The 27,078-nt window shown below is 45.5% G+C and overlaps 2 protein-coding genes across 2 annotated transcripts; both read right to left on the bottom strand.

The window, feature by feature from the left end:
• Window positions 1-5,369: 5,369 nt before the first annotated feature.
• Window positions 5,370-10,955, bottom strand: LOC140117016 (odorant receptor 131-2-like). Its single transcript, XM_072133447.1, has 2 exons — window positions 10,834-10,955; window positions 5,370-6,315 (listed from the first exon to the last, which is right to left on the bottom strand). Exons 1-2 carry the CDS (start codon window positions 10,953-10,955, stop codon window positions 5,370-5,372), a joined length of 1,068 nt encoding a protein of 355 aa, XP_071989548.1.
• A 14,861-nt stretch (window positions 10,956-25,816) lies between these two features.
• LOC140117015 (odorant receptor 131-2-like) lies at window positions 25,817-26,779 on the bottom strand. Its single transcript, XM_072133446.1, has one exon. It carries the CDS (start codon window positions 26,744-26,746, stop codon window positions 25,817-25,819), a length of 930 nt encoding a protein of 309 aa, XP_071989547.1. The 5' UTR covers window positions 26,747-26,779.
• Between the last annotated feature and the right edge of the window lie 299 nt (window positions 26,780-27,078).

The raw sequence follows: 27,078 nt of genomic DNA, 5'->3' as shown, positions 1-27,078 counted from the left end.
GCTGTATTTCTGTCAGTCAGTCAGTTTAAAAAACATGGCCCACTGTCAGGTCAACCTGTCTACAGGTTTGCTGAAGACAAGGACATCTAGGTCAACCGGTGGTTAGGCCTCAAATGCTCTGAGCGAGAAATCTCTCACCAATGTTTGTTCTAAGAAACACAAGCCTGACTTTGAAGAAACTTTCCTAGATGTAATTTCACTACAAATTTATGGAGATATGGGATGTCCAACTAGGTGTCAATCTGTCCTAGTACCCTAGGGTGGAAGCATAGTAGGAGAGGCATATTTAGTCTCTAAATATCCATTCTGTTCTGTACTAGATTTCGGGTTTTGGTTTGCAGCCAGATCTTGTTGCAGTGAGCTCTGCAGAGTTTTGTGGCAGATAACCTTTAAAAAAAAGCATCAGGAAAGCGAGTGTGTGAGCTTGGCGGCGAGTGTGCAGTGATTCAAAGTGTGTGCAGTGTCTTAAGTGTGACTTACGTTTAAGGGAAGGATACTTTTTGGATCCAGTAACGGAGAGATAAGTGCATCTACATTTTTATTTCCTGATATTCATTGTGTGATTTTTATTGCAACCAAGTAGATCTGAAGGTATTTTACTTGCATAATCTGTATATTGTGTGGGGGGTATAGGGAGGCATTCACCTTGCTTATCTAGACAGTATAGTCACAGGTGCTGCCTAATTAATAGTGGGGTGTGGCTATCTAATTAGCAGCCTTTATATACTTCTGTGGTCAGTTTGTTTGGTGGTTTGCAGCCAGATCTTGTTGCAGTGAGCTCTGCAGAGTTTTGTGGCACATTACCTTTGAAAAAAAGCATCAGAAAAGCGAGTGTGTGAGCTTGGTGGCGAGTGTGTATTGATCGGAAGTGTGTGCAGTGTCTTAAGTGTGACTTAGGTTTAAGGGACTTAAGTTTGAGGGGCTTTAGCAGGTAACTGCTGTGTTTTGTGTTACTTTGACTGTAAATTCTTCTTTCTGTGCATATTTCTATTGTAATCCCCATTAGAATAATGGACTCCATAAGTGGCATTGCTACACAGTGTACATCCTGTGCCATGTATGCTTTCCTTGAACAGCCGTTTGAGGGGGAATACTGCTGTGTAGGGTGTGTGAAAATTGCTCACCTGGAAGCCCAGATTCTGGATCTAAATGAGCAAGTTTCGAGGCTGTGGGCAATTGACAATATGGAGCGAAGTTTGCTGCTCCTGGAGCACAAACTCTCTGGGGAAGATGGGTGTGGGGAGGGAAGTATGGAGGTGCAGAGTGAGGGGGCAGCTAGTTGGGTAAAATGTAGAAGGCGGGGTAGAGGGAAGAGTTGTAGGGAGTCTAGTCCTGATCTGGTGCACCCCAATAAGTTTGCCAGGCTGGCGGATGAGGGGGATATCAGCTCTGGGGTAGCAATGCTGCAGAAAGACGTGGCCGCTAGCAACCAGGGGACTGTCTGCTCCAGTAAGAAGGGTAATGGGAGCACAGGCAAGGTCAGACAGGTGCTGGTAGTGGGAGATTCGATTATTAGGGGAACACACAGGGCAATCTGTCACAAAGACCGTGCATACCGAACAGTGTGTTGTTTGCCGGGTGCTCGGGTTCGGCATGTTGCGGATCGGGTTGACGGATTACTGGGAGGGACTGGTGAGGAACCAGCGGTCATGGTCCACATTGGCACTAATGACAAAGTAAGAGGTGGGTGGAAGGTCCTTAAAAATGATTTCAGAGATTTAGGCCATAAGCTCAGGGCAAGGACCTCAAAGGTGGTTTTCTCCGAAATACTGCCTGTACCACGTGCCACACCAGAAAGGCAGCAGGAGATCAAGGAGGTAAATAAGTGGCTCAAAAGTTGGTGTAGGAAGGAGGGTTTTGGGTTCATGGAGAACTGGGCTGACTACAGTAGGGATGGGCTGCACCTCAATGGGGAGGGTGCAGCTGTTTTGGGGGAAAAAATGGCTAGAAGGTTGGAGGAGTGTTTAAACTAGAGACCTGGGGGGAGGGCAACTACACTTGTGCAGGGCAAATAGACAGTGTAGATAGAGAGCTGGGAAGAGTCATAGTCCATGGGGGAGGAAGGGGGGCTGGAATGAGATTGGGGTATAAGGACAAAAGGAATACGGACAGGGAAAACCATATAAAGTGTATGTACACAAATGCCAGAAGCCTCACAAACAAAATGGAGTAACTGGAACTCTTGATGTTGGAACGGAAATATGATATAGTGGGTATCAGCGAGACATGGCTGGACAGTAGCTATGACTGGGCTGTTACTATAGATGGTTATAGTCTTTTTAGAAAAGATCGTATAAATAAAAAAGGGGGAGGGGTTTGTTTATATGTGAATTCTTGCCTCAAGCCCGTCCTGCGAGATGACATCAGTAACGCAAATGTGGAGTCCCTATGGGTGGAGATAAGGGGAGGGGAAAAGAATAATAAAATATTACTAGGGGTTTGTTATAAGGCCCCAAATATAATGGAGGCAGCAGAGGAAATGCTGATTAGTGAAATGGATGCGGCTTCAAAGCATGGTGAAGTACTTATCATGGGGGACTTCAATTACACAGATATCGACTGGGGGGCAGAAACATGCAGGTCCTTCAAAGGCAGCAGGTTCTTGTCAACAACAAAAGACAATTACCTGTCGCAACTAGTCCTGGAGCCAACAAGAGGGGGGGCACTGCTGGACCTTATCCTTACCAACAGACCTGATAGGATATCAAAACTACAGGTTGGGGGGAACCTGGGTAATAGTGATTATAATATCATTGATTTTGTATTACGCTTTACTAAGAACGTTAGTGAAGGGGCAACCAACACTCTAAACTTCAGGAGGGCAAATTTTCAGCAACTAAGGGAAAAAATTGGACTTTTTCTCATATATTCTTAAAAAGTCCTGTGAGAAACACATACCTTATGGGAAAAAGCATAAAAGGAACAAGAAAAAGCCTATGTGGCTAATTAGTCTTGTAAGGAAAGCAATAAGCGAGAAAGATAAAGCATTTAAGGTGCTAAAACGTGAAGGTAGCGATGAGGCATTACAGAATTATAGAGATAAAAATAAATCCTTTAAAAAGCAGATAAAGGCCGCAAAAATAGAGACTGAGAGAAATATTGCCAGGGAGAGCAAAAATAATCCCAAATTATTTTTCAAGTATATAAATGATAAGAAACTAAAAACAGAGAGTGTGGGTCCCCTTAGAAATAACATGGGGGTCATGGTGGAAGGAGATGAGGAAAGGGCCAATCTACTGAATGTCACCTTCTCAACTGTCTCTACCCAGGAAAATCCCCTGGTGGAAGACACAATGAGGAATAATGTAAATTCTCTCTGGAATGTCAACAGTTTAACCCAGGAAGAGGTACAGCGCCGCCTCGCAACCACTAAGATAGATAAATCACCTGGGCCAGATGGCATACACCCACGGGTTCTGCATGAACTATATACCGTGATAGACAGACCATTATTTTTAATATTTGAAGATTTACTGAGGACTGGTTATGTTCCACAGGACTGGTGCATAGCAAATGTGGTACCAATATACAAAAAAGGATCAAATAGTGATCCTGGAAACTACAGACCCGTGAGTCTAACTTCTGTGGTGGGGAAAATATTTGAGGGTTTTTTTAGATAACTGCTGTATGGGTGGGCGGCACAGTAAAGAAAAGGGGTTCAACCCGGTGGGTGCAGGCTACGGCGTGTCCGATCCAAGACCGCTGTACTGTCACTTGGTGAATAAACACCCCTGAATTGGACACGGAGTGCTGCTACTTCTTTGAGGTTTGTTAGAGATGCTATCCTGGAGTATCTCACTGTGCACAACCTTATAACCCAGCGTCAGCATGGGTTTATGAGAGATCGGTCGTGTCAGACTAATCTGATTGCTTTCTACGAGGAGGTAAGTTCCAGACTGGACCTGGGGGACACTGTAGATGTTGTATATCTGGACTTTTCAAAGGCATTTGACACGGTGCCACATAAAAGGTTGGTATATAAAATGAGACTGCTGGGAATAGGAGAAAATCTGTGTATTTGGGTAAGTAATTGGCTTAGTGATAGAAAACAGAGGGTGGTCATTAATGGCACATTCTCAGATTGGGTTGACGTTACCAGTGGAGTGCCACAGGGGTCAGTATTGGGGCCACTTCTTTTTAATATTTTTATTAATGACCTTGTAGTGGGTTTACACAGTCAAGTTTCAATATTTGCAGATGATACTAAGCTGTGTAAAGTAATAAATACTGAGGTCGATAGTTTAGCATTACAGAAGGATTTATTGAAGCTTGAGGAGTGGGCAGAGAAATGGTTGATGAGGTTTAATGTAGATAAATGTAAAGTTATGCACTTGGGCCATGGAAACAAAAAGTATAATTATGTTCTAAACAGTCAATTACTTGGTTAAACTGGAGCTGAAAAGGACTTGGGGGTATTAGTGGATGGTAAACTTAATTTTAGTGACCAGAGCCAGGCGACTGCTGCTAAAGCAAATAAAATTATGGGATGTATCAAAAGAGGAATAGATTCTCATGATAAAGACATAGTTTTGCCCTTATACAAATCCCTTGTCAGACCACACATGGAATATTGTGTACAGTTTTGGGCACCAGTGTATAAAAAGGATATAGTAGAGCTGGAACGGGTGCAGAGGAGAGCAACCAGGATTATTAGGGGAATGGGGGAACTAGAATACACTGACAGATTAAAAAATTTGGGATTATTCAGTTTAGAAAAAAGACGACTGAGGGGAGACCTCATTACAATGTACAAATACCTGAACGGACAGTACAAGGATCTCTCCAAAGATCTTTTTATACCTAGGCCTGTGACCAGGACAAGGGGGCATCCTCTACGCCTAGAGGAGAGGAGGTTCTATCATCACCATAGACAAAGGTTCTTTACTGTACGAGCAGTGAGACTGGGGAACTCTCTGCCGCAGGAGGTTGTTATGGTGGACTCTATGTACATGTTCAAGAGAGGCCTGGATGACTTTCTGGAGAGAAAAAATATCACGGGTTATGGGGATAAAACATTTATTTAATTCTTAAAGGTTGGACTTGATGAACTTGCGTCTTTTTCCAGCCTTATATACTATGATACTATGAGGAAGTTCCAGCTACAACCCACCCTAGGAACACCCTAGACTTTCAGGGTTGTAACTGATTGTTGTGTCATGTCTCTCACTTCCTGTTCCCCCTTGAGCCCAGACAGATATATAAGGATCATTATTTCATGAATTTAATTCTCAAGATCACACAAATACCCTCATCAGTGTAACCAAAGAAGTAAACCAATGCATCATTTATAGGAATCCAATCTCTAAGCTTCTTGACTTTGTTTTCACGGTCATGATGAACAATGGGTGACCTCTGATGAAACGGGAAGGTTAAAGGTTTTTTGAATACATCTTTTTGATGCATTTGTTAAACACCTCATCCCTGATGCCATAGATAAGAGGGCTGAGGAGCCTTGGAAAACACATGAACAACAGAAAGTTGACCATGGTCACAATCATAACATAATCTCCACGATAAGACTCTGTAAACGAAGAGGTTAGAGACATCATACATAATATGAGTTGAAATGAGTGAAGTATAAGGGTTCTTCCTGCTCTGGAGGCAGATGATTTACCAGAACCACTTTTCCGAGCCACCAACATGACCTTGATGTAGGTGAACAGTATGATGAAAGCCACCAGAAATATAGTGCTAATGTAGGTGGAAGATCTCAAGGTGTTCTGCACAGGCTGAATTAAGAGTCCTTCTTGTTTGCAGATCAGTTTGCGAGAGAAAAAATCCGTCTGAACAAAATGGCTGAAGACAGCAAAGTCCGCGACACCTGGGATTAGACCAATGAGCCACATAATCATTATAGTTGCGTATGTCCTCTGAGCGGTACAAAAAATTGCATGTTGAAGAGGAAAGCAAATTGCTATGTACCTCTCCAAAGCCATGGCCGCCAGGTTGTATGGGATGACCTTAAAACTACTGGTGGCTAGGGTGAGGAGGAAATAACACACCGGCACTTGGATATACAAGTTGAACTGAAAGGCCAATGAAAGGAAGACAGTCAAGATGAGGTACAACGTGTCATTGATGAGCATGTGCACGAAGAGAATATAGCGCGAATTGTCTCGTACATGAGGGGTGGTGAAGTAGACTATGAGTAGAACTGTCATAAAATACATGAAAATGCATAAAAAGAGAAATATAAAGAGAAAAAAGACTAATCTTAGAATTTCATTTGTTTTAGAGGTAAAGATGGACACCTGGGTGACATTGTTGTACAGTAATGTTGAATTCACCATCATTGTGGAAAAATCCAGGAGAGTCCTGAAAAACAGAGAACATATAGAGTTATGATGCATATGTTGACTGCAACATCTACAAGTTATGAACTAAAGTAAGCGGAAAAGAATGTCGACCAACAGGGGTTAAGGAACTGAAGGGTTGTCTCATAATATGGCAGCTCAGATGTATGGTGAGGTAGTCCTTTGCATAAGGGCATCTACCACCAAGATGACGGACTGTATATCTGAGGTGCTCCTTCTCCATAGGTGTTAATGGATCCTGGAGCCCCTCTGGTGGTAGACGCCCTTTAAAAGCTGCATGATATACTGATTTGTCATAGTTTTACTTCTGAGGACATTGTATGGGAATGTGGACTTTACTACCGGAGACCACAGGTTACTACTTCTGGAGTCTTAGTTATTATAAGAAGACTACTTTTATTCTGATGTAAGGGAAAGGCCTATATTGCCTGGAAGGACTGACAAGGACAGTGAGTTCTAAGGCCAAAACTCCCTTTCAAGCTGTCCCTACCTATTTACCCAGACTAAGCTAAGTTGTAGCTGACAACTGGTTTAAGTTCCTGCAACAAAATACAAACACGGAGACAAAGGCAAGACAAAACAAACACCTAAGAGTTATCAACAAAATACGGATAAGAGCCAAGTGGACACTGCAGTATAAAATCTAAAGGCAATGGGCTAGTCAAAACAAAGGTATGGGTCAAGAAATCCAAACTTAAAAAGCCAAGATAAATTCCAGCAAGTAACAAATTAGATTTATAGCATGAACAGGGGAAACAGGATGCAAACCTTTTATGTGATGTCAGAGCCCTGATCCAGAAGAAAATTGGATCAGTTCTCTGCCGTCCAAACAGGGCAATTAAACAGGGATGAAGTATGAGTATGAGAAAAAGATTCTGCCCATCTCAACTAACTGTTTGCAACCCAGAGCAGATTTCACAGGAGAGATATGGGTATGATTGAAATTAATTAAGACAACTGGGAAGGAATAAATCAGTGCACAAACTAGTAATGACAGAATGAAACCAAATAACACTTATCAATGCATCCACAATCCACAGACAGAGGATGGCGCTTAAGTTTGAATTAACAAACATGGGGAGAGAAAAAGAACTGGACCGCACATCCACACATCACACAACGATCTACTGCCGCTAGGCTACATTATACAACCAACTCCAGGTTCTTAGTTACATTTTGATCAAATTGTATAAGCCCACTAACAACTTCACGGTTACCTCGTTGTAGTGGGTCCCTATGGTATTGTGTGCGGCATCACATGGCTTCCACCGCCGCCACAGCACAGCACCGGTAGGGACCAAGACCTGGTTGCCCCCTAAGCACCCATACTGGCAAGCACCACATGACAGGAGCAGCAGATTCCATACTTGAATTAGCATGGATGTCACAACTAACTTTTATCAAGAATCTAGGAAATTAGAAAACATTTGACTTAGGCACTATAACATATTTAAGGCACAATAGGCTAAAATAACCTTTGAGCCTATGGGATGGTAAAAAAAATTGGCAAATTGATGGATAATTAATTTATTCCAATGCCTACTGGGACATTGAAAACTTGTACCTTAGGATGGGATGGACACATGGCATACTTTTACCTGGCTATCCCTTAGCTAAGTCCACTTATGGGCAGGCACCAGTTTTGTCATCAGAAAAGGAATCAAATGAGGTAGGTGCAGACGAGAAAGACTTCCAAGGTCAGACAGGGGTACAGTGATCACAGATGGTGAGAAGCTTAAGGTCATGTAGAATATATCATTCAATAGATGAAAGTGATCGCTCCAGTCACCTTCAAAATGGGTTTGTCTTTTGTTGGGGTCCCTTGGGGTCCATTATTATGTGTCTGTATCCAGTAGAGGAACCTCTGGTGCTCTGCTGGGTCTATCCAACCCTAAAGATGTCACACAATCTTTAGGGTTGCATCAAGTGGTCATCTTTAGACCCCCATCGTTCTTGTTCTATCGACCACTTTCCTTGCAGATGAGGACTCTTTCTCTATATGTATCTGACATTTATATCTGACATTTATATACAGTGATATCGAAAAAAGATGCACTTGTAATAGCACAAACAGTAAAAGTATTAAAAAGAAAAAAAAAGGAAACCCCTCATTAAATTTAATATGAAAAAAATGTGATGAAGAAAAAGTGGTTGGAAATTTATGGGTCCAGGGCCGGTGTTAACAGAGGGTATACAAGTGCCAGGGCCAAGAGCTGCTGGGGGGCCCACATAAGGCTGTGTGTGTTTCCAATGAATTCATAGGGGGCTGTTTGGGATGATAAACTAGGGAATATTTTAGGGAACAGGAGACTGTTTTAGTTCCTGAATTTTTAATGCTGCCACGTGAGTTTCCTGGAAAGGGCCCCGCTGAGGCTCTGTCGCCCAGTGGCCTACTGATACCTGGAGCTGACCCTGTGTTGGTCTCAGTTGTTTGTAAAAGTAAATTGTAGAAGGGAATTATACAATGAATTGCACACTATACTATGTTGGCATAATCTATATAGACTTCATGCGATATAGACATAAAAACCCCTAGAATATTTTCACACCAAGGGCTGGCCTTAGGGTGGGTGGTGTCCTGTACATAATTTTTTTTTAATGCTCCCATCAGACTTAAAAATATCAGCATTTTAAGTAAAATATAATAAAAATATATTATTTTATTAACTTTCTGTTATATTTATGTAAAAGGCCTTGTTTTTTGCAGGAAGAGTTGTATTTTCTGTGGTACATTTATTTTTCTGTATATTTTTTTTCATGGGATGACAAAAAAATACCACATTTTGCTCATTGATTCAAAAAACTATGCTTGAATTTAATGTATGAAGTACAAATTAATGTATCAATACAGTTGAAATGTGACAAAGGTTTAGCTTTTGGATATAACCTGTGGCAGAATCATGAAAAATGGAAATAGCTATACATACTAGTGAAGTGTACGCAGCAGCTTGGAGCCCACTCCACGATGGGCAGGGGGTTAGATCCTTGAAGTTATGGCTTTCCTGGTTTATCTTCTGCGGCTACATCATTGGTGTTGGACCTACCAGTGGGTGGCATGAATGCCTGGACTATCCTGGAATAATCCATATATATAATATTCCAGTTACAATCCCCAGGGGGCGCTGGAAGCTCTGGGGCAGTCTTGTGTGATGCACCGTCTATAAGTGTGAGTGACAGCTCAGTAATTAAGCAGTTAATTAGATGAGTTCTTTGTCTTAGTCTATTGCTGTGTTATTAATGCAGACCCTAATGGCCTCCCAGTGGTGACCGACCCTCACGGATCACCCTGTACTCAAGTTGATGAACGAAAAGATAATTTACATCATACACTATGACTAACAATGCTGAGTCTGTAATTAAATTCTTCAGACCAAGCCATGACTTGTTACTTTACAGGGTGACCTAAGGCACCTTCACTCAGTAGTGGATTATGATATAGGTAGTTTGGGCGGTAGCCCAGGGCCCAAGCCTTCTATGGGGCCCATGACCATTCAAACCAACAACCAAAGTTTATACTGAGAAGGGCCTTCACCCATGAACTCTTCGTACATCAGTTCCAATACACATGTACATAAGAGCCATTTCAGGACCTTGGAAGATCCTCCAAGGGTCCTGAAACCACAGATCGAAAGCAAACAGAAGGAACGCATCATCCATTCCTGATTCTGGTACCAGATGTAGGAAGTGTATTCCAGGATTTTAGGGGCAATAATATTCATACAACCCAGGGACCATGGCTGTCTTGACCGTCCCCTGACTTTTACGTCTGTAGATATGATGCCTATAAACAATGGAAGTGAACTGCAAGTCACACACAATATTTGCAGTAAAATTAATTGTAAAACTCGTAAAAAATATGTCTGATGACAAAGGATCCACTGATATGATTATCATATAATACTAAAATACTATGAAGCGACCAGGGTTGCCGAATTGGTTTTGTTCTACTCGAAACAGGACCTCCCTCCATGACTTCCTTTAGAAGTTGTTTAAAGGGGTTGACCGAGTTTTGAAAAAAAAATAAAGGTGGCAGGGAGGGGGCTGCTTAAAAAAATAAAGTCCTACTTACCTTCCGGTGCCCTCCGGTATCCAGCTCTGCTGTCACTCCGGTCTGGGTGCCATGTAAACAAACATGGCCGCCAGAGCAGCGCAGGACTCAGCTTCCGGCCGGACCCGACAACCTTCCGACCCCCATACACAATGCCGTGAATAGGGACGAGCAAGCGTGCCCGGCCACGGCCGGCCGGAAGCTGAGTCCTGCGCTGCTCCGGCAGCCATGTGACAGCAGCGCTGGATACCGGAGGGCACCAGAAGGTAAGTAGGACTTTATTTTTTTAAGCAGCTCTCTCCCGGCCACCTTTAGTTTTTTTCCCAGAACTCTCGGACAACCCCTTTAAGAAGCTTTGGTCAAATAGACTCCATTTTGTGGACCTCATCCCTGTCTCGTCCCCTTGTTACCGACCCTAAAAATTCCCTCAGAAGTTGTGATTCCCTAAAGTATTCTTTAGGGAACATTTACCTATCCTCCCTTTGACACATACTCCTTTGTTCCTGCCTGGTCTGGCACCCACAAGGACCTTCAGATTTGGCCTTGGTCTTCATTAAATCTTCCATTACAGGTTCTGTCCAGCATGAACCCATGCCGCAGGAACAGTTTTTGTTCATTGTATTGCCGTTTTATAGGGTTCTGTATGGTTCTTTCTAATCTGCTCCGGTTGCACGGCATCAGTCTGGATGCCCTGTTTATCAAGGAACTCAATCTTTTCCTTCTGTTTGAAGTTTTAACTCCATTGCTGTATGCCCCTCTTTGGTACCACCTCCATTATCAGGGTGTAGTACCTTTTTAACAGCTCACCTTGAAACTTGGACATGTTTCGGACTATGTCCAGTTACAAACCAGTCGATCCCAATTGATAGTCCATAAATGCTTTCGTTGGTACACTACTCGTAATATTACTACTGCCACCACCCAATGACTATTAGAGGGACCACAACCTGAGGATCCACCTGCAAAAGAAAACTTTTCACCCTTTCATGGGTATTGAGATCCCTTTTCATGCACTATTGGATTATAAAGCAGAAAAAACTAAAAAAAATTCCAATGCTCTCCTTTGTTAGAAAGAAACAGTTCCAATTGGTTGAATATCGTTTTCACCACTCCGCCATAATCGAGAATAGACAACCCGTAAGCGATCTTTTTATCACTGATCCTCCCACCCAAGGTCCACCCTGGCTTCCAACACTCCGTGTCACACTCCAGTTGGGATTCCTACATGAGAAGAGGTATACAACACCACGTAGATCGCTCAGGTGTAGGGAGGGATAACCTCGCCCGACCTCAGGTTTCGCCTCTTCAGGCTTCTTCTGGGGCATCTATTGGATTATGTCTTAGATCAGTGGTAGCGAACCTATGGCACTGGTGCCAGAGGTGGCACTCATAGCCCTCTCTATGGGCACCTGCGCCTTCACCCCAGTGCATAGTTCGCCAGACAGGACTCAAGGCCTCTTGTACTCCCAGGCAGCCGAGGACCCTGGAAGGAAGCTACAATGATGATCCAAACTTCTTCTCCTTCTTTCTACTGTATTGGTGTCCTCGGGTGCTATTACAATTTAAACCTGTGACAGAGCAAGGAGTAATTAGCTACTGCTTAAATTGTCGCATCGGCACTTTGCGAAAAACACATGGGTTTTGGTTGTAGTTTGGGCACTTGGCGTCTAAAAGGTTTGCCATCACTGTCTTAGATTATCCATTTCACTGTTGTGACACCGAAAATCCATTGTAGCAGAATGATGGACCTGGGAACCTCAATGAGATATGAAATTAATCAGCACAAAACCAAAACCTTAAAGTAGACCTTTCCACTATCATCAAGCATAGTCCACATCCTCAACACACAAGAGGACTATAAAATCCTGGGCACATTCTCCTGCACATGGTCCAATGTTGTGTACATGATAACCTGCATGGGGTGTCGATAAAAATAATGGGGCTCATTTACTAAGGGTCACACTGTTCACTTTCTTCGGACTGTGCACCTTTTTCAGGGATTTTAGGGCTTGCACAGGTATTTAAGAAGTATCCACGCTGGGATTGTGTCGCACACAATCCTTTTTTGGCATAGCTGCACTGGCCTTCATGTGACACAATCTAGGGGGCGTGCTGCCGGACAATCCGAGTGATTCGGACTGAGCGTGCCATTTTCTTGTGGGCTTGGATTTTACAGCTTTCACTGTGCAACCCAAGTAACAGGTCTACTTTACTGTTTTGGTTTGTGCGATTTACAAAAATGAAAACCTCCTGTACAAAATTTTTTGGGGAATTTTGCCATCTTCTGGCGCTAATAACTTTTTCATACTTTGTTGTACATGGTGTCATTTTTTGTGACTTTTGATGATGTTTCAATGCTACCATTTTTAGCACTGTACGATCTTTTGTTCACTTTTTACAAAATTTTTTAGATTTTTCAAAATGCTGAAAAAAAGTGTCATTTTCAACTTTGGGTGCTATATTTTGATAGATCGGGCATTTTGAGACGAGGCAATACCTAATGGGGCAGATTTACTTACCCGGCCCATTCGCGATCCAGCGGCGCGTTCTCTGAACAGGATTCGGGTTCGGACGGGATTTATGAAGGTAGTTCCTCCGCCGTCCACCAGGTGGCGCTGCTGCGCTGAAAAGCATCCGAACGCGCCGGAATACACCGAGCTGGACCAGGTGAAGGTAAGCGCTTCCCAAGCGACACATTTTCGGTTATTAAATGCGGCGGTTTTTCCGAATCCGTCGGGTTTTCGTTCGGCCACGCCCCCGATTTCCGTCGCGTGCATGCCAGCGCCGATGCGCCACAATCCGATCGCGTGCGCCAAAATCCTGGGGCAATTCAGGTACAATCGGCGCAAATCGGAAATATTCGGGTAACACGTCGGGAAAACGCGAATCGGGCCCTTAGTAAATGACCCCCAATGTGTTTAGAATTTTTTACTGTTTATTTATATTTATATCAGTTATAGTGATTTGAATTTTTTTATTATAATTTTTTTTTTTAAACTTATTTTATTTTGTGCTTTTACACTTTTTAAGACACCCTAGGGTACTTTAACGCTAGATTGTCTAATTGATCCTACCATATACAGCCATACTACAGTATGGCAGTATATGGGGATTGTCTTCCTAATTCATTACTATGTGCAAATCGCAAATTGCAGTGAAATGCTTAAAATGAGACAGCCTTGGGTCATCGCCACTCCCTGATGATGTTACGGGGAGCGACGATCATCACCAAGATGGCATTGCCGCCATCAGCCACCGGCAGCTTTTCCAGTGGCGATCTGCGGGATAACACCCTGCAATATGCAGCAAAGACTTACTGTCTATGGAGAGGGCTCAGCTCAGTCTGAGGAAGAGGGCGTGTCCCTCGAAACGTCACAACAGGTGGACGATACCACGCTGTCCAACAGTTAGAGTTATGGCTCAGCCCTGGGGTCTTTGAACAAGTGAGTAGTGTGAAGACACCGCCGAACGCCAAGAGAGGGGAACCTCCTGACATCTCCATATGTTAGCACACTCACATTACCATCTATCCTTACTAGCCGCAAACAAAAACATATTGCATGTCATGAAAATGTATTGAATACAAAAGATGAAATGAAATATATGTAAATACTTGTATATATGATAACGAAGTAAAGTTTGAAAAAGTATATTACAGTCTCAAATGGTCATTATATAGGACACTGTTCACTGATGAGGGCTCAGCCCACACCATTCTATAACGGTGCATGTCGTTAAGGGGTTAACATTAGAGATGAGCGAACATACTCGTCCGAGCTTGATGCTCGTTCGAGCATTAGCGTACTCGAAACTGCTCGTTGCTCGGACGAATACTTCGCCCGCTCGAGAAAATGTCATCTCCTGCCGTTTTGCTTTTTGGCGGCCAGAAACAGAGCCAATCACAAGCCAGGAGACTCTGCACTCCACCCAGCATGGCGTGGTACCCTTACACGTCGATAGCAGTGGTTGGCTGGCCAGATCAGGTGACCCTGGGATAGACTAGCCGCTGCCCGCGCTGCTCGGATCATTCTGTGTCTGTATGCCGCTAGGGAGAGAGCTGCTGCTGGTCAGGGAAAGCGTTAGGGTGTTCTATTAGCTTACTGTTAGGCAGGAGTGATTCTCCAAGAACCCAACAGCCCTTCTTAGGGCTACAATAGCGTTATACTTTTTTTTTGTTTGTTTGCTTGTGGCTGGGCTTGCTGGCACTAGTAGTGCACCTAGTACCATACTGTGAGGAATTTGCTGGGAGACTTGCGACCGTTGTGTTTAGCTCTTAGTGACACGCATATCCACCTCAAACACCGAAGTGGGACAATTTATTAGGGGTTTGAGTAGAATTAGGCACAGTCTGCTGATTTTTTTTTTAGCTGTATTTCATTTTATAGCTCAAACTCATCTTGCAAAGCACAAAATCCAGTTGTGTGCTGTCAGTGTAGGTTAGAAACTAGCCATAGCAATAGGATAGCATCGTTTTGTTAAAAAAAAATAAAAAAAATAAAAAAAAATAAACACAATTTTTTTTTTTTTTCAAGTTTACACTTTAATTTGGAAAATGTTTAACCCGAGGGCGGGGAGGTGGGCGTCCAACTACTGCAGGGGTCAGAGGCCGTGGTCCTGGGCGGGGTGAGATACCACCTGCTGATGGGGGAGCAGGGGAACGCCGCAGAGGTGCACTGTTGAGGCCAGAACGGTGCGAAGAGGTGATGTCGTGGATTGCGGACAATGCTTCTAGCCATTTGTCCACCAGTCAGTCTTCCACGCAGTCCACCCATGTCACCGAAATCTGCACTCCTCCAGCTCCTCCACCTCAGCCTCCTTCCCCCCAGTCTGCCCCCTCCCACCAAAATTTGGCATTTGAACCGGCATACTCTGAGGAACTGTTTTCTGGACCCTTCCCACAGTCACAAACCACTTGTCCTGCTGCTGCTGAGCTATTTTCCGATGCCCAGGTTTTCCACCAGTCGCAGTCTGTGGGTGATGATGACATTATTCACGTAGTGGAAGAAGTGTGTAAAGAGGTGTCGGACGATGAGGAGACACGGTTGTCAGACAGTGGTGAAGTTGTTGTCAGGGCAGGAAGTCCGAGGGGGGAGCAGACTGAGGGATCGGAGGATGATGAGGTGACAGACCCAAGCTGGGTTGAGAGGCCGGGTGAACACAGTGCTTCTGAGACGGAGGCGAGTCCTATAGCAGAACAGGTTGGAAGAGGCAGTGGTGGGGCCAGACGAAGAGGCAGGGCCAGAGCTGGTGCATCAGCGCCAAATGTTGCCCGTAGTCAAGCTCCCGTGGCGAGGGCTAGATTTTCAGAAGTCTGGAGCTTCTTTAAAGAAACACCGGATGACCGACGGACTGTGGTGTGCAACCTTTGCCAAACCAGGATCAGCAGGGGTTCCACCACTACTAGCTTAACTACCACCAGTATGCGCAGGCATCTGAATGCTAAACACCCCACTCAATGGCACCAAGCCCGTTCACCTCCGGCCGGGCACACCACTGCTCCTTCCCCTGTGTCATCTGCTAGTCAGCCCCCTGCCCAGGACCCCGGCCCAAACACCTCCCGTGCGAAAACCCCATCTTCGCCTCCACGATCCTCCACAGCATCCACTAGCGTTCAGCTCTCCATACCCCAGACGCTGGAGCGCAAAAGGAGGTATAGCGCAACCCACCCACACGCCCAAGCCCTCAACGTCCACATCTCCAAGTTGCTTAGCCTGGAGATGCTGCCCTATAGGCTGGTAGAGACCGAGGCCTTTCGAAACCTCATGGCGGCGGCCGCCCCTCGGTATTCGGTCCCCAGCCGCCACTACTTTTCCCGATGTGCCGTCCCAGCCCTGCACAAGCACGTGTCAGCGAACATCATCCGTGCCCTGACCAACGCCGTTTCTGACAAGGTCCACCTGACCACGGACACGTGGACGAGTGCTGCCGGGCAGGGCCACTATATATCGCTGACGGCACATTGGGTTAACTTGGTGGAGGCTGGGACCGAGTCTGACCCTGGGGCTGGTCATATACTGCCGACGCCGAGGATTGCGGGGCCTACCTCGGTCCAGGTCTCAAAGGCCTAATTACCATCCGTGGGCATGGCGCCATCAGTCGGTAGCTCTAGGCACAGCAGCAGTGCCATCGCTAAGCGACAGCAGGCGGTGCTCAAACTGCTGAGCCTAGGCGATAAAAGGCACACCGCCCAAGAGTTATTACAGGGCATCACGGCGCAGACTGATCTGTGGCTGGCACCGCTGAACCTGAAGCCAGGCATGGTTGTGTGTGACAACGGCCGTTGGTGGCAGCTCTGCAACTCGGCAGACTGACACATGTGCCATGCCTGGCCCATGTGTTAAATCTGATAGTTCAGCGTTTCCTCAAGACATACCCCAATCTGTCTGATTTGCTCACGAAGGTGCGCCGCATCTGTGCGCATTTCAGGAAGTCCAGCACAGATGCTGCCACTCTCAGGGCAGCGCAGCGCCGCCTCCAACTGCCCGCTCACCGACTGTTGTGCGACGTGCCCACGAGGTGGAATTCAACACTAACCATGTTATCCAGAGTTTACCAGCAGTGCAGAGCGATTGTAGACTGCCAGATGTCAACTTCCACCAGAACTGGTAGTCAGGTCAGTCAGCTTCCTCAAGTCTACAATGAGGAGTGGACGTGGATGTCTGATATCTGTCAGGTGCTGAGTAACTTTGAGGAGTCAACACAGATGGTCAGTGGTGATGCCATCATCAGCCTCACCATCCCGCTGCTTGGCCTGTTGAAAAACTCTCTGGTCAGCATGAAGTCGGAAGCTTTGCGCTCGTCACAAGAGACGGGGGAAGAAGATTCCCTTGTTGATAGACAAAGCACCCTTAGGTCTGTTTCTCAGCGCATATCGGAGGAGGTGGAGGAGGATGAGGAGGAAGAGGAGGAGAATGTTGGCGAGACAGAAGAGGGGACCATTGTTCAGTCCTTCAGTGTTCAGCGTGTATGGGCAGAAGAAGAGGAGTTGGAGGAGGAGGAAATGGACAGTCAGGCCAGTGAGGGGAGTGAATTCTTGTGCGTTGGGACTCTGGCGCATATGGCAGATTTCATGCTAGGCTGCCTATCCCGTGACCCTCGCGTTCAAATAATTTATTCCAGCACCGATTACTGGGTATTCACTCTCCTGGACCCACGGTACAAGCAAAATCTTTCCACTCTCATCCCTGGAGAGGAAAGGAGTGTGAGAATGCATGAATACCAGCAGGCCCTGGAGCACAAGCTGAAACAGTATTTCCCTTTTGACAGCGCTAGCGGCAGAGGGCGTACTTCTGCGGGACAAGTAGCGAGGGAGAGTAGGCGACCAGGCAGCTTGTCCAGCACTGGCAGGGGTACGCTTTACAAGGCCTTTGCCAGTTTTATGTCACCCCAGCAAGACACTGTCACCTGTCCCCAGTCTCGGCAGAGTAGGGCTGATCTTTACAGAAAGATGGTGAGGGAGTACGTAGCTGACCATACCATCGTCCTAAATGATCACACAGCTCCCTACAACTACTGGGTTTCAAAGCTGGACATGTGGCACGAACTGGCGCTGTACGCCTTGGAGGTTCTTGCCTGCCCTGCCGCTAGCGTGTTGTCCGAGCGGGTTTTCAGTGCAGCTGGTGGCATCATCACCGATAAGATAAATAAAGCCTGGATTTCTCCGCATTTCCATTCTCCACCAGGTGAAAGAAGCTGAACCTGAATAATGTATGCACTCCTCCTCCTCATTGTCCTCCTTCTCCTCCTCTTTGTACACTAAAGCAGAGGAAACTGGCTATTTTTTTGCCAGGGCCAACTGGCTCTGGCTATAGTACTCTATGTATTTAATTTTTCTGGAGGGCCAACTACCCTGTCCTCTGTTTTAAACAATTTTTGGGAGTGCCACATACAGGCACTCAATCTATGTAATTTTTCTGGAGGACCAGCTACCTGCTCCTCTGGTTTGAAAACTTTTTTGGACTGCCACATACAGGCACTCAATTTATTTAATCTTTTTGGAAGACCAGCTACCTGCTCCTCTGGTTTGAAAACTTTTTTGGACTGCCACATACAGGCACTCAATCTATGTAATTTTTCTGGAGGACCAGCTACCTGCTCCTCTGGTTTGAAAACTTTTTTGGACTGCCACATACAGGCACTATCCAAATTAAATTGTCTCCATAGCAGTCTCCACACGTCGTCTTTTTAGCTGCCTTCACACGTTGTCTCCATTGCTACCTCCACACGTCATCGCCATAGCTGCCTCCAAAAGTAGTCCATATAGCTGCCTCCATACATGGTCCCCTTATCAAACGAGCTGTGTCAGGCAGAATTTTGGATTGTTTTCATGGCTTCCATGTTAACTGTGATGTTTGGGGAGTAGCCTAGAGACAGGGGCTTGGATTGGCGAAAGCTCGCCTGGCAGCGGAGCGCCAGCTCCATCCCAAGATCCAACTAACATAGTTTTAACTGCAGCACCTTTAATCTACTACTAGTTCACTGCCTCCATACATGGTCCCCTTATCAAACGAGCTGTGTCAGGCAGAAATTTGGGTAGTTTTCATGGCTTCCTCATCAAACTTGTTAACTTTGTCGCCACCCTGCTGTGTAATCCACAAAATATACTGGCAAACTTTTATCATTTACTGATATTATTTGAGCGCTTCTTGCTCACCTCCTTTGGTTCCTCTCTGCCACCCATTGGTTTTAAGCCTGAGTCCATTTGGGGTATGTTGCCAAGACACTCTCTAGCCTGCCGCTGCCTCTGCAAAGTCCCCTATAGTGTCAGGGTCAATTATTGGATGTTTTAGATGCTATCTAGCCTCATTCGGTCACTCTGTCACGGCACAGAGCACTCGAGCATCGGGAAAAGTTCGTCTCGAATAACGAGTACCCGAGCATTTTAGTGCTCGCTCATCTCTAGTTAACATCATAGAAGATTTTATATTGCCTAGTGTTGGAAAGCTTGGTCTTGGTCTTAGGTCATGGGTCTTGCACCAGGATCATGACCAGAAACACACAGCTATTATTATATATTGGAAAAGAGGGAAACATTGGATATTTCTGAAGTGGCCTTTTATGATCCCTAAACTAAATCCTATAGGAGCTGAAACCCCAGACAAGGGAATAGTTTGCTCATGACCCAAATACCTGCTGAGAGGAGCAGAAGTCTCATTGACAGTTACAGAAATCGTTTAACTGCGGCGATTGCCTCAATAGGTTGTGCCAAAAAGTACTAAGTTAAGCCACCAATTGTGTCCACATGTGTAGAAGGAAGGGACCCCTTCGTTTATCTGGTGTTTCCATTTCCATGACTTTTGTAAAAAACTTCACATTTCTTGGTTGCTATTTATAATGGTTCTTATGAGAATCGAAAATTGTTCTCACACTCAAAAGGACCAACCAACCAAGTCCCCACCTCTTGGAGGGATGCATCCTGTTGCATCTACGTGGCTTGTCTTACTGGCTTGGAAGCCTTTGCCCTTGACTCTGAGAAAGCGTTGTAGGTTAAAATTATCAGCAAATCCTACATTTTTAGATACAGGTCTTCCCCAGGTTACATATAAGATCGGTTCTTTAGGTCAGTACTTAAGTTGATTTTGTATTTAAGTCGGAACTGGTATATTTTAGAAGTGTTTCTTTTTTGTCCCAGTGACAATTGGATTTTCAAAATTTTTTGCTGTAATGGGACCAAGGATTATCAATAAAGCTTCATTACAGACACCTTACAGCTGATCATTACAACCCAGGACTAAAGTAACATCCAGAGAGCTTCACCAGAGGTCACAGAGAGCAGAGTGGTCAGTTGGGTATCTCCTGTACATTATATAGATATTTAGCTAACAGTATTGACAGAAAATTGAGAATTCTGTGCAAAAAGTGTTGAAATTCTAAGAATCCTATAGGCAACCTCTTAGGGGTAGAGATATACTTACAAAGGTGCTTGAAGGTGAAGTTAGCCCAAGACCTACTGCATAAGATGACCCAAAGGCCTCATAAGGCCTAATAAGAAGTAATATTGTAAATTACACATAGAAGGTTTGGGGGATGCTACAGATTTGACATGGGGCTAAAGGACCATTAAGAATTAACAGATTTTGTGTGGAGGACCAGGAGCTCTCTGTTTATAGGGGGCCAACAACTTTTCTTGGTCAATTAAAAAAAATACTTGCATATGTCACACAATTATTTTGTATAAACATATATTTAGAAAGGTAATTTTTTTCAAGAATTAGTTATTCTCAACATTACAGAAAGACCAATTCAGATGTAAACCAAGAAATATGGTAATTGAGAAGTTAGGAGTGGCATAGCAGGGTTGAAAGAGCTAAGCAGTGGGGACAGAGTGTCAACAAAGACCTTTACTGAAGGGCTGCAGGAGCTTTATCCAGCCCCAGAGACATGGGGATATCGGTTAGGCTACAGCTTCCTGCTATAAGAAGCCACATCCAGGCCAGAGCCACATCCTGTACACAGCCAGCTATATCTGAGCTCTTTCTGCTACCAAAGACATAGGGGCAAATTTACTTACCCGGTCCATTCGCGTTCCAGCGGCGGCTTCTCCGCTCTGGATTCGGGTCCGGCCGGGATTTAATAAGGTAGTTCTTCCGCCGTCCACCAGGTGGCGCTGCTGCGCTGAAAGTAAACTCATCGCGCCGGAATGCACCGAGCTGGACCAGGTGAAGGTAAGCGGTCCTTATGCGACACATTTTCGGTTTTTAAATGCGGCGGTTTTTCCGAATACGTCGGGTTTTCGTTCGGCCACGCCCCCCGATTTCCGTCGCGCGCATGCCAGCGCCGATGCGCCACAATCCGATCGCGTGCGCCAAAATCCCGGGGCAATTTAAGTACAAGCGGCGCAAAACGGAAATATTCGGGTAACACGTCGGGAAAACGCGAATCGGGCCCTTAATAAATGACCCCCATAGTCTGTACACAGCCAGCTCTACCTCAGCCCTTCCTGCTACCAGAGACAGAGCCTTACACAGCCAGCTCTACCTCAGCCCTTCCTGCTACCAGAGACAGAGTCTGTACACAACCAGCTCTACCTCAGCCCTTCCTGCTACCAGCGACAGAGCCTTACACAGCCAGCTCTATCTCAGCCCTTCCTGCTACCAGAGACAGAGCCTGTACACAGCCAGCTCTATCTCAGCCCTTCCTGCTACCAGAGACAGAGCCTGTACACAGCCAGCTCTATCTCAGCCCTTCCTGCTACCAGAGACAGAGCCTGTACACAGCCAGCTCTATCTCAGCCCTTTCTGCTACCAGAGACAGAGCCTTACACAGCAAGCTCTACCTCAGCCCTTCCTGCTACCAGAGACAGAGTCTGTACACAACCAGCTCTACCTCAGCCCTTCCTGCTACCAGTGACAGAGCCTTACACAACCAGCTCTATCTCAGCCCTTCCTGCTACCAGAGACAGAGCCTGTACACAGGCAGCTCTATCTCAGCCCTTCCTGCTACCAGAGACAGAGCCTGTACACAGCCAGCTCTATCTCAGCCCTTCCTGCTATCAGAGACAGAGCCTGTACACAGCCAGCTCTATCTCAGCCCTTCCTGCTACCAGAGACAGAGTCTGTACACAACCAGCTCTACCTCAGCCCTTCCTGCTAAAAGAGACAGAGCCTTACACAGCCAGCTCTATCTCAGCCATTCCTGCTACCAGAGAAAGAGCCTGTACACAGCCAACTCTACCTTAGCCATTCCTGCTACCAGAGACAAAGCCTGTACACAGCCAGCTCTATCTCAGCCCTTCCTGATACTAGAGACAGTCTGTACACAGTCAGCTCTACCTCAGCCCTTCCTGCTACCAGAGACAGAGCATGCACACAGCCAGCTCTACATCAGCCCTTCCTTCTACCAGAGACAGTCTGTACACAGCCATCCCTACATCAGCCCTTCCTGCTACCAGAGACAGAGTCTGCATACAACCAGCTCTAACTCAGCCCTTCCTGCTACCAGAGACAGAGCCTGTACACAACCAGCTCTACCTCAGCCCTTACTGCTACCAGAAACAGAGCCTGTAAACAGCCAGCTCTACCTCAGCCCTTACTGCTACCAGAGACAGAGCCTTACACAACCAGCTCTACCTCAGCCCTTCCTGCTACCAGAGACATAGCATTTACACAGCCAGCTCTACCTCAGCCCTTCCTGCTGCCAGAGACAGAGCCTGTACATAGCCAGCTCTATCTCAGCCATTCCTGCTACCGGAGACAGAGCCTGTACACAATCAGCTCTACCTCAGCCCTTCGTGCTACCAGAGACAGAGCCTTACACAGCCAGCTCTATCTCAGCCCTTCCTGCTACCAGAGACAGAGCCTGTACACAGCCAGCTCTACCTCAGCCCTTCCTGCTACAAGAGACATAGTTAGTACACATCCAGCTCAACCTCAGCCAGTTCTGCTACCAGAGACAGAGCCTGTACACAGCCAGCTCTACCTCAGCCCTTCCTGCTACCAGAGACAGAGCCTTACACAGCCAGCTCTATCTCAGCCCTTCCAGCTACCAGAGACAAAGTCTGTACATAGCCAGCTCTACCTCAGCCCTTCCTGCTACCAGAGACAGAGTCTGTACACAGCCAGCTCTACCTCAGCCCTTCCTGCTACCAGAGACAGAGCCTTACACAACCAGCTCTACCTCAGCCCTTCCTGCTACCAGAGACATAGCATTTACACAGCCAGCTCTACCTCAGCCCTTCCTGCTGCCAGAGACAGAGCCTGTACATAGCCAGCTCTATCTCAGCCATTCCTGCTACCGGAGACAGAGCCTGTACACAATCAGCTCTACCTCAGCCCTTCGTGCTACCAGAGACAGAGCCTTACACAGCCAGCTCTATCTCAGCCCTTCCTGCTACCAGAGACAGAGCCTGTACACAGCCAGCTCTACCTCAGCCCTTCCTGCTACAAGAGACATAGTTAGTACACATCCAGCTCAACCTCAGCCAGTTCTGCTACCAGAGACAGAGCCTGTACACAGCCAGCTCTACCTCAGCCCTTCCTGCTACCAGAGACAGAGCCTTACACAGCCAGCTCTATCTCAGCCCTTCCAGCTACCAGAGACAAAGTCTGTACATAGCCAGCTCTACCTCAGCCCTTCCTGCTACCAGAGACAGAGTCTGTACACATCCAGCTCAACCTCAGCCAGTTCTGCTACCAGAGACAGAGCCTGTACACAGCCAGCTCTACCTCAGCCCTTCCTGCTACCAGAGACAGAGCCTGTGCACAACCAGCTTTACCTCAGCCCTTCCTGCTACCAGCGACATAGTCTGTACACAGCCAGCTCTACCTCTGCCCTTTCTGCTACCAGACACATAGGGGGTCATTTACTAAGGGCCCGATTCACGTTTTCCCGACGCGTTACCCGAATATTTCCGATTTGCGCCGATTGTACCTGAATTGCCCCGGGATTTTGGCGCACGCGATCGGATTCTGGCGCATCGGCGCTGGCATGCACGCGACGGAAATCGGGGGGAGTGGCCGAACGAAAACCCAACGGATTCGGAAAAAACGCCGCATTTAAAACAAAAAATGTGTCGCGAAAATTACACTTACCTTCACCAGGTATAGGCCGGTGAATTTCAGGGCATTCCAGCGCGCCTCCGGGGAACTTCAGCGCAGCAGCGCCACCTGATGGACGGCGGAGGAACTACCTTAGTGAATCCCGGCCGGACCCGAATCCACCGCAGAGAACGCGCCGCTGGATCGCGAACGGACCGGGTAAGTAAATCTGCCCCATAGTCTGTACACAGCCAGCTCTACCTCAGCCATTTCTGCTCCCAGAGACAGTGCCTGTACACAGCCAGCCCTACCTCAGCCCTTCCTTCTACCAGAGACAGTGCCTGTACACAGCCAGCCCTACCTCAGCCCTTCCTTCTACCAGAGACAGCGCCTGTACACAGCCAGCTCTATCTCCGCCCTGTCTTATACCTTCAACATAGCCTTTACATAACCAGCTCTACCTCTGCCATTCCTGGTACCAGAGACAGAGCGTGAACACAGCCAGCTCTATCTCAGACCTCAGGACCACCTAGACCTAAGCAACAAGAACATTCGCTTTGCATTTCGAGAGCCCTTTCTTTTGTACCTTACAAAATCATGACCCCTGAGTGGCCTTCTCACATTTTGATATCCCATTATAGCACACAGTTTGATGGTTTTGAATGAAATTGATTTTAAATACTAAAAATATTGGGGGGGAAGTTGATCTTTTCAGTTGGTCCTCAAGGAGAGAGCTTACATGTCTGCAGATAGTACAAGATAGGTTCTGCAGGTTTGTTCTTAAGTTGAATTTGTATGTAAGTCAGAACGGTATACTTTATAATTGTAGCTCCAGGCAAAATTTTTTTGGTCTCTGTGACAATTGGACTTTAAAACTGTTGGGTTGTCATAAGATCCAGGAGTAATAATAAAGCTTCATTGTAGACACCTGTGATAACTGTTATAGTGATAACTGTTATAGCTGATTATTGTAGCCTAAGGATAAAGTACAGGAAATTACCGAAATCCAGAGGTTCTAACTAAGGGTTATCTGTAAGTCAGGTGTTCTTAAATAGGGGACCGTCTGTACTTTGTTCCCATTATTTGTGCAGTTCCAAAAAAAAATTTTTTTTGCATTATCTGCAAATTGCTGAATACAAGTGTATTGTACAGGACACATGTGGTGACATCAGAAGTGCAATTCAGGCAATCTCCTCCCCACAGCCTTTATATTGTGCTTCAAAATGCAATGTAAATGCCATGTGGGAACGCAGCTTAAGTTGTGATTTTTGTATGATGAGCTGATGTTTTTATCGATCACAATGGGCACAGTGGTTTGTTTGTGACTAGGGGTCACCTATAAGTCTGGTGTTCTTAAGTCAGGGACTACCTGTATATGCTACAAAATGGGAAAAAAAATGTTAAATTATGTTAAATTAGGCAATTAGATTTTTGGTTCAGCTTTTGAGATAATTTGAGATAATTTTGAGATCATTTGGACATGGTTATCCCAATATCAGGGAAGCTAATGTGTGCATTTATGAATTTATCTTATATTTAATCCACTGAAAGGGAAATATTTAAAATATTCAAATTTTTAATCATTTTAAAAACTTTTTTGGCCCTCCCTAACATGCGATCCAATCACTTATTTCAAAGACTGCACTCTGTCCTAGTGGTAGGGGTAAGGGATTGACTCGCCTGGGAGTCTTCCAAAGGAATACAAAATCATTCCCCCAACCTTCTCATGGTGAATATTTTCTGTTACTGTAGATTTTAATTAAAGGTCCATGATCAAAGCTGTCTCTAAACACAAAAAAGTCGAAAGCTAAAAAGATAAAAAATATTATATTGTTACAACAAAACCACTGAAGACAAAGCTTAAAGGAGTACATATATTTGCAACTTTATCCTAAATCTGTTATGTTTTGACCCAATTTTTTCCATTACAACATCCATCAAGCCTGATCGCGTTAAAAGTTTTTTTTATTTAAAAAAATTCAGATTTTTTGCACAGTCTTTCCCTTTGAAATGGTGGAGTACATCTTCTTAATACATTTACTGAACACTTCATCTCGGATTCCGTAGATTAGAGGGCTGAGGAGCCTTGGAACACACATGAAGATCAGGAAATTAAGCATGGCCAAGTAATTCCCCCCATAGGTCTCTGTAATGGTTGAAGTTAAAGATACCATGCTCAGGAGGAGCTGAAGCCCATGGAGCATGACGGTTTTCCCTGCTTTGGAGGCCGAAGATGAGCTAGAGCCACTCTTCCGAGCAATCAACATTACCTTGACGTAGGTAAAAAGGATGACCAGAGCCACTACAACTAAGCTTACTATAAAGTAGATGGACCTTATGGTGTCCTGCAGAGGCTGGATTATTAACCCTTCCTGCTTACACAGAAGTTTTTGGGAGAAAAAACTCTTCTCCACAGAGCTGCTGAGGATGGCTAAATCGACTGCGTTGGGGAGTAACCCAAAGAGCCACATTGCCGCGATGACAGAATAAGATCTCTTAACCGTACAAAACATTAGGTATCTCAGTGGGTAGCAAATGGCTATGTAGCGCTCAAGAGCCATGGTCGCCAAGTTGAATGGTGTGACCCTGAAGGTGGCGGTGGTAATCGTAAGGATGAAGTAGCAGATGGACACTGGCATATAAAGAAACTGATAAGCCAAGGCAAGGAAGAGTCCCAAGAAGAGATACAAAGTGTCATTGACCAGCATGTGGGCAAAGAGGACATATCGGGAATTGTCTCTGACCTGAGGGGTGGTGAAATAGACAATCAATATAATGGAGATGAAGTAAACAAAAAAACAGAAGCAAATCATAGTCAAGACGAAGAAGACTGTGGTGATGATGAAGGAGACCATTTCATTGTGACTAGACATCTGAGAGCCATTGTCCAGGGATCCTGTGGAATTCATAACCTTCTTGGAGAAATGTATCTGAGGACCTAATTACTGGAAAGAGAAAACAGATGATGGTGAATAAAAGACCAAATGAAAAATTGTGCCTAAATGTGAAGGAGGACTATTGAGGTACAGGACGTGGAGAGAGGAACCTGTAGTCTTCAGCTAACATTCCCTGATGAGAAGCATAACCACATGGATAAGATAGGACTAAATAGAAAAGTAGTTGTACCATGGACCTACCACTTTCCCTTTGTACCAGTTTAGCTCCACCTCCTCTAATGTATTTTGGGTGAGAGCAGGCAATACATTTTTTATGTGGCTGTAGGACATCAGTATCTTTATGT

Source organism: Engystomops pustulosus, chromosome 2, assembly GCF_040894005.1.
Source record: "Engystomops pustulosus chromosome 2, aEngPut4.maternal, whole genome shotgun sequence".
NCBI classification, from domain to species: domain Eukaryota; kingdom Metazoa; phylum Chordata; class Amphibia; order Anura; family Leptodactylidae; genus Engystomops; species Engystomops pustulosus.
The sequence above is the reverse complement of the archived record's forward strand: the minus strand, read 5'-3'. Positions and strand labels throughout refer to the sequence as shown.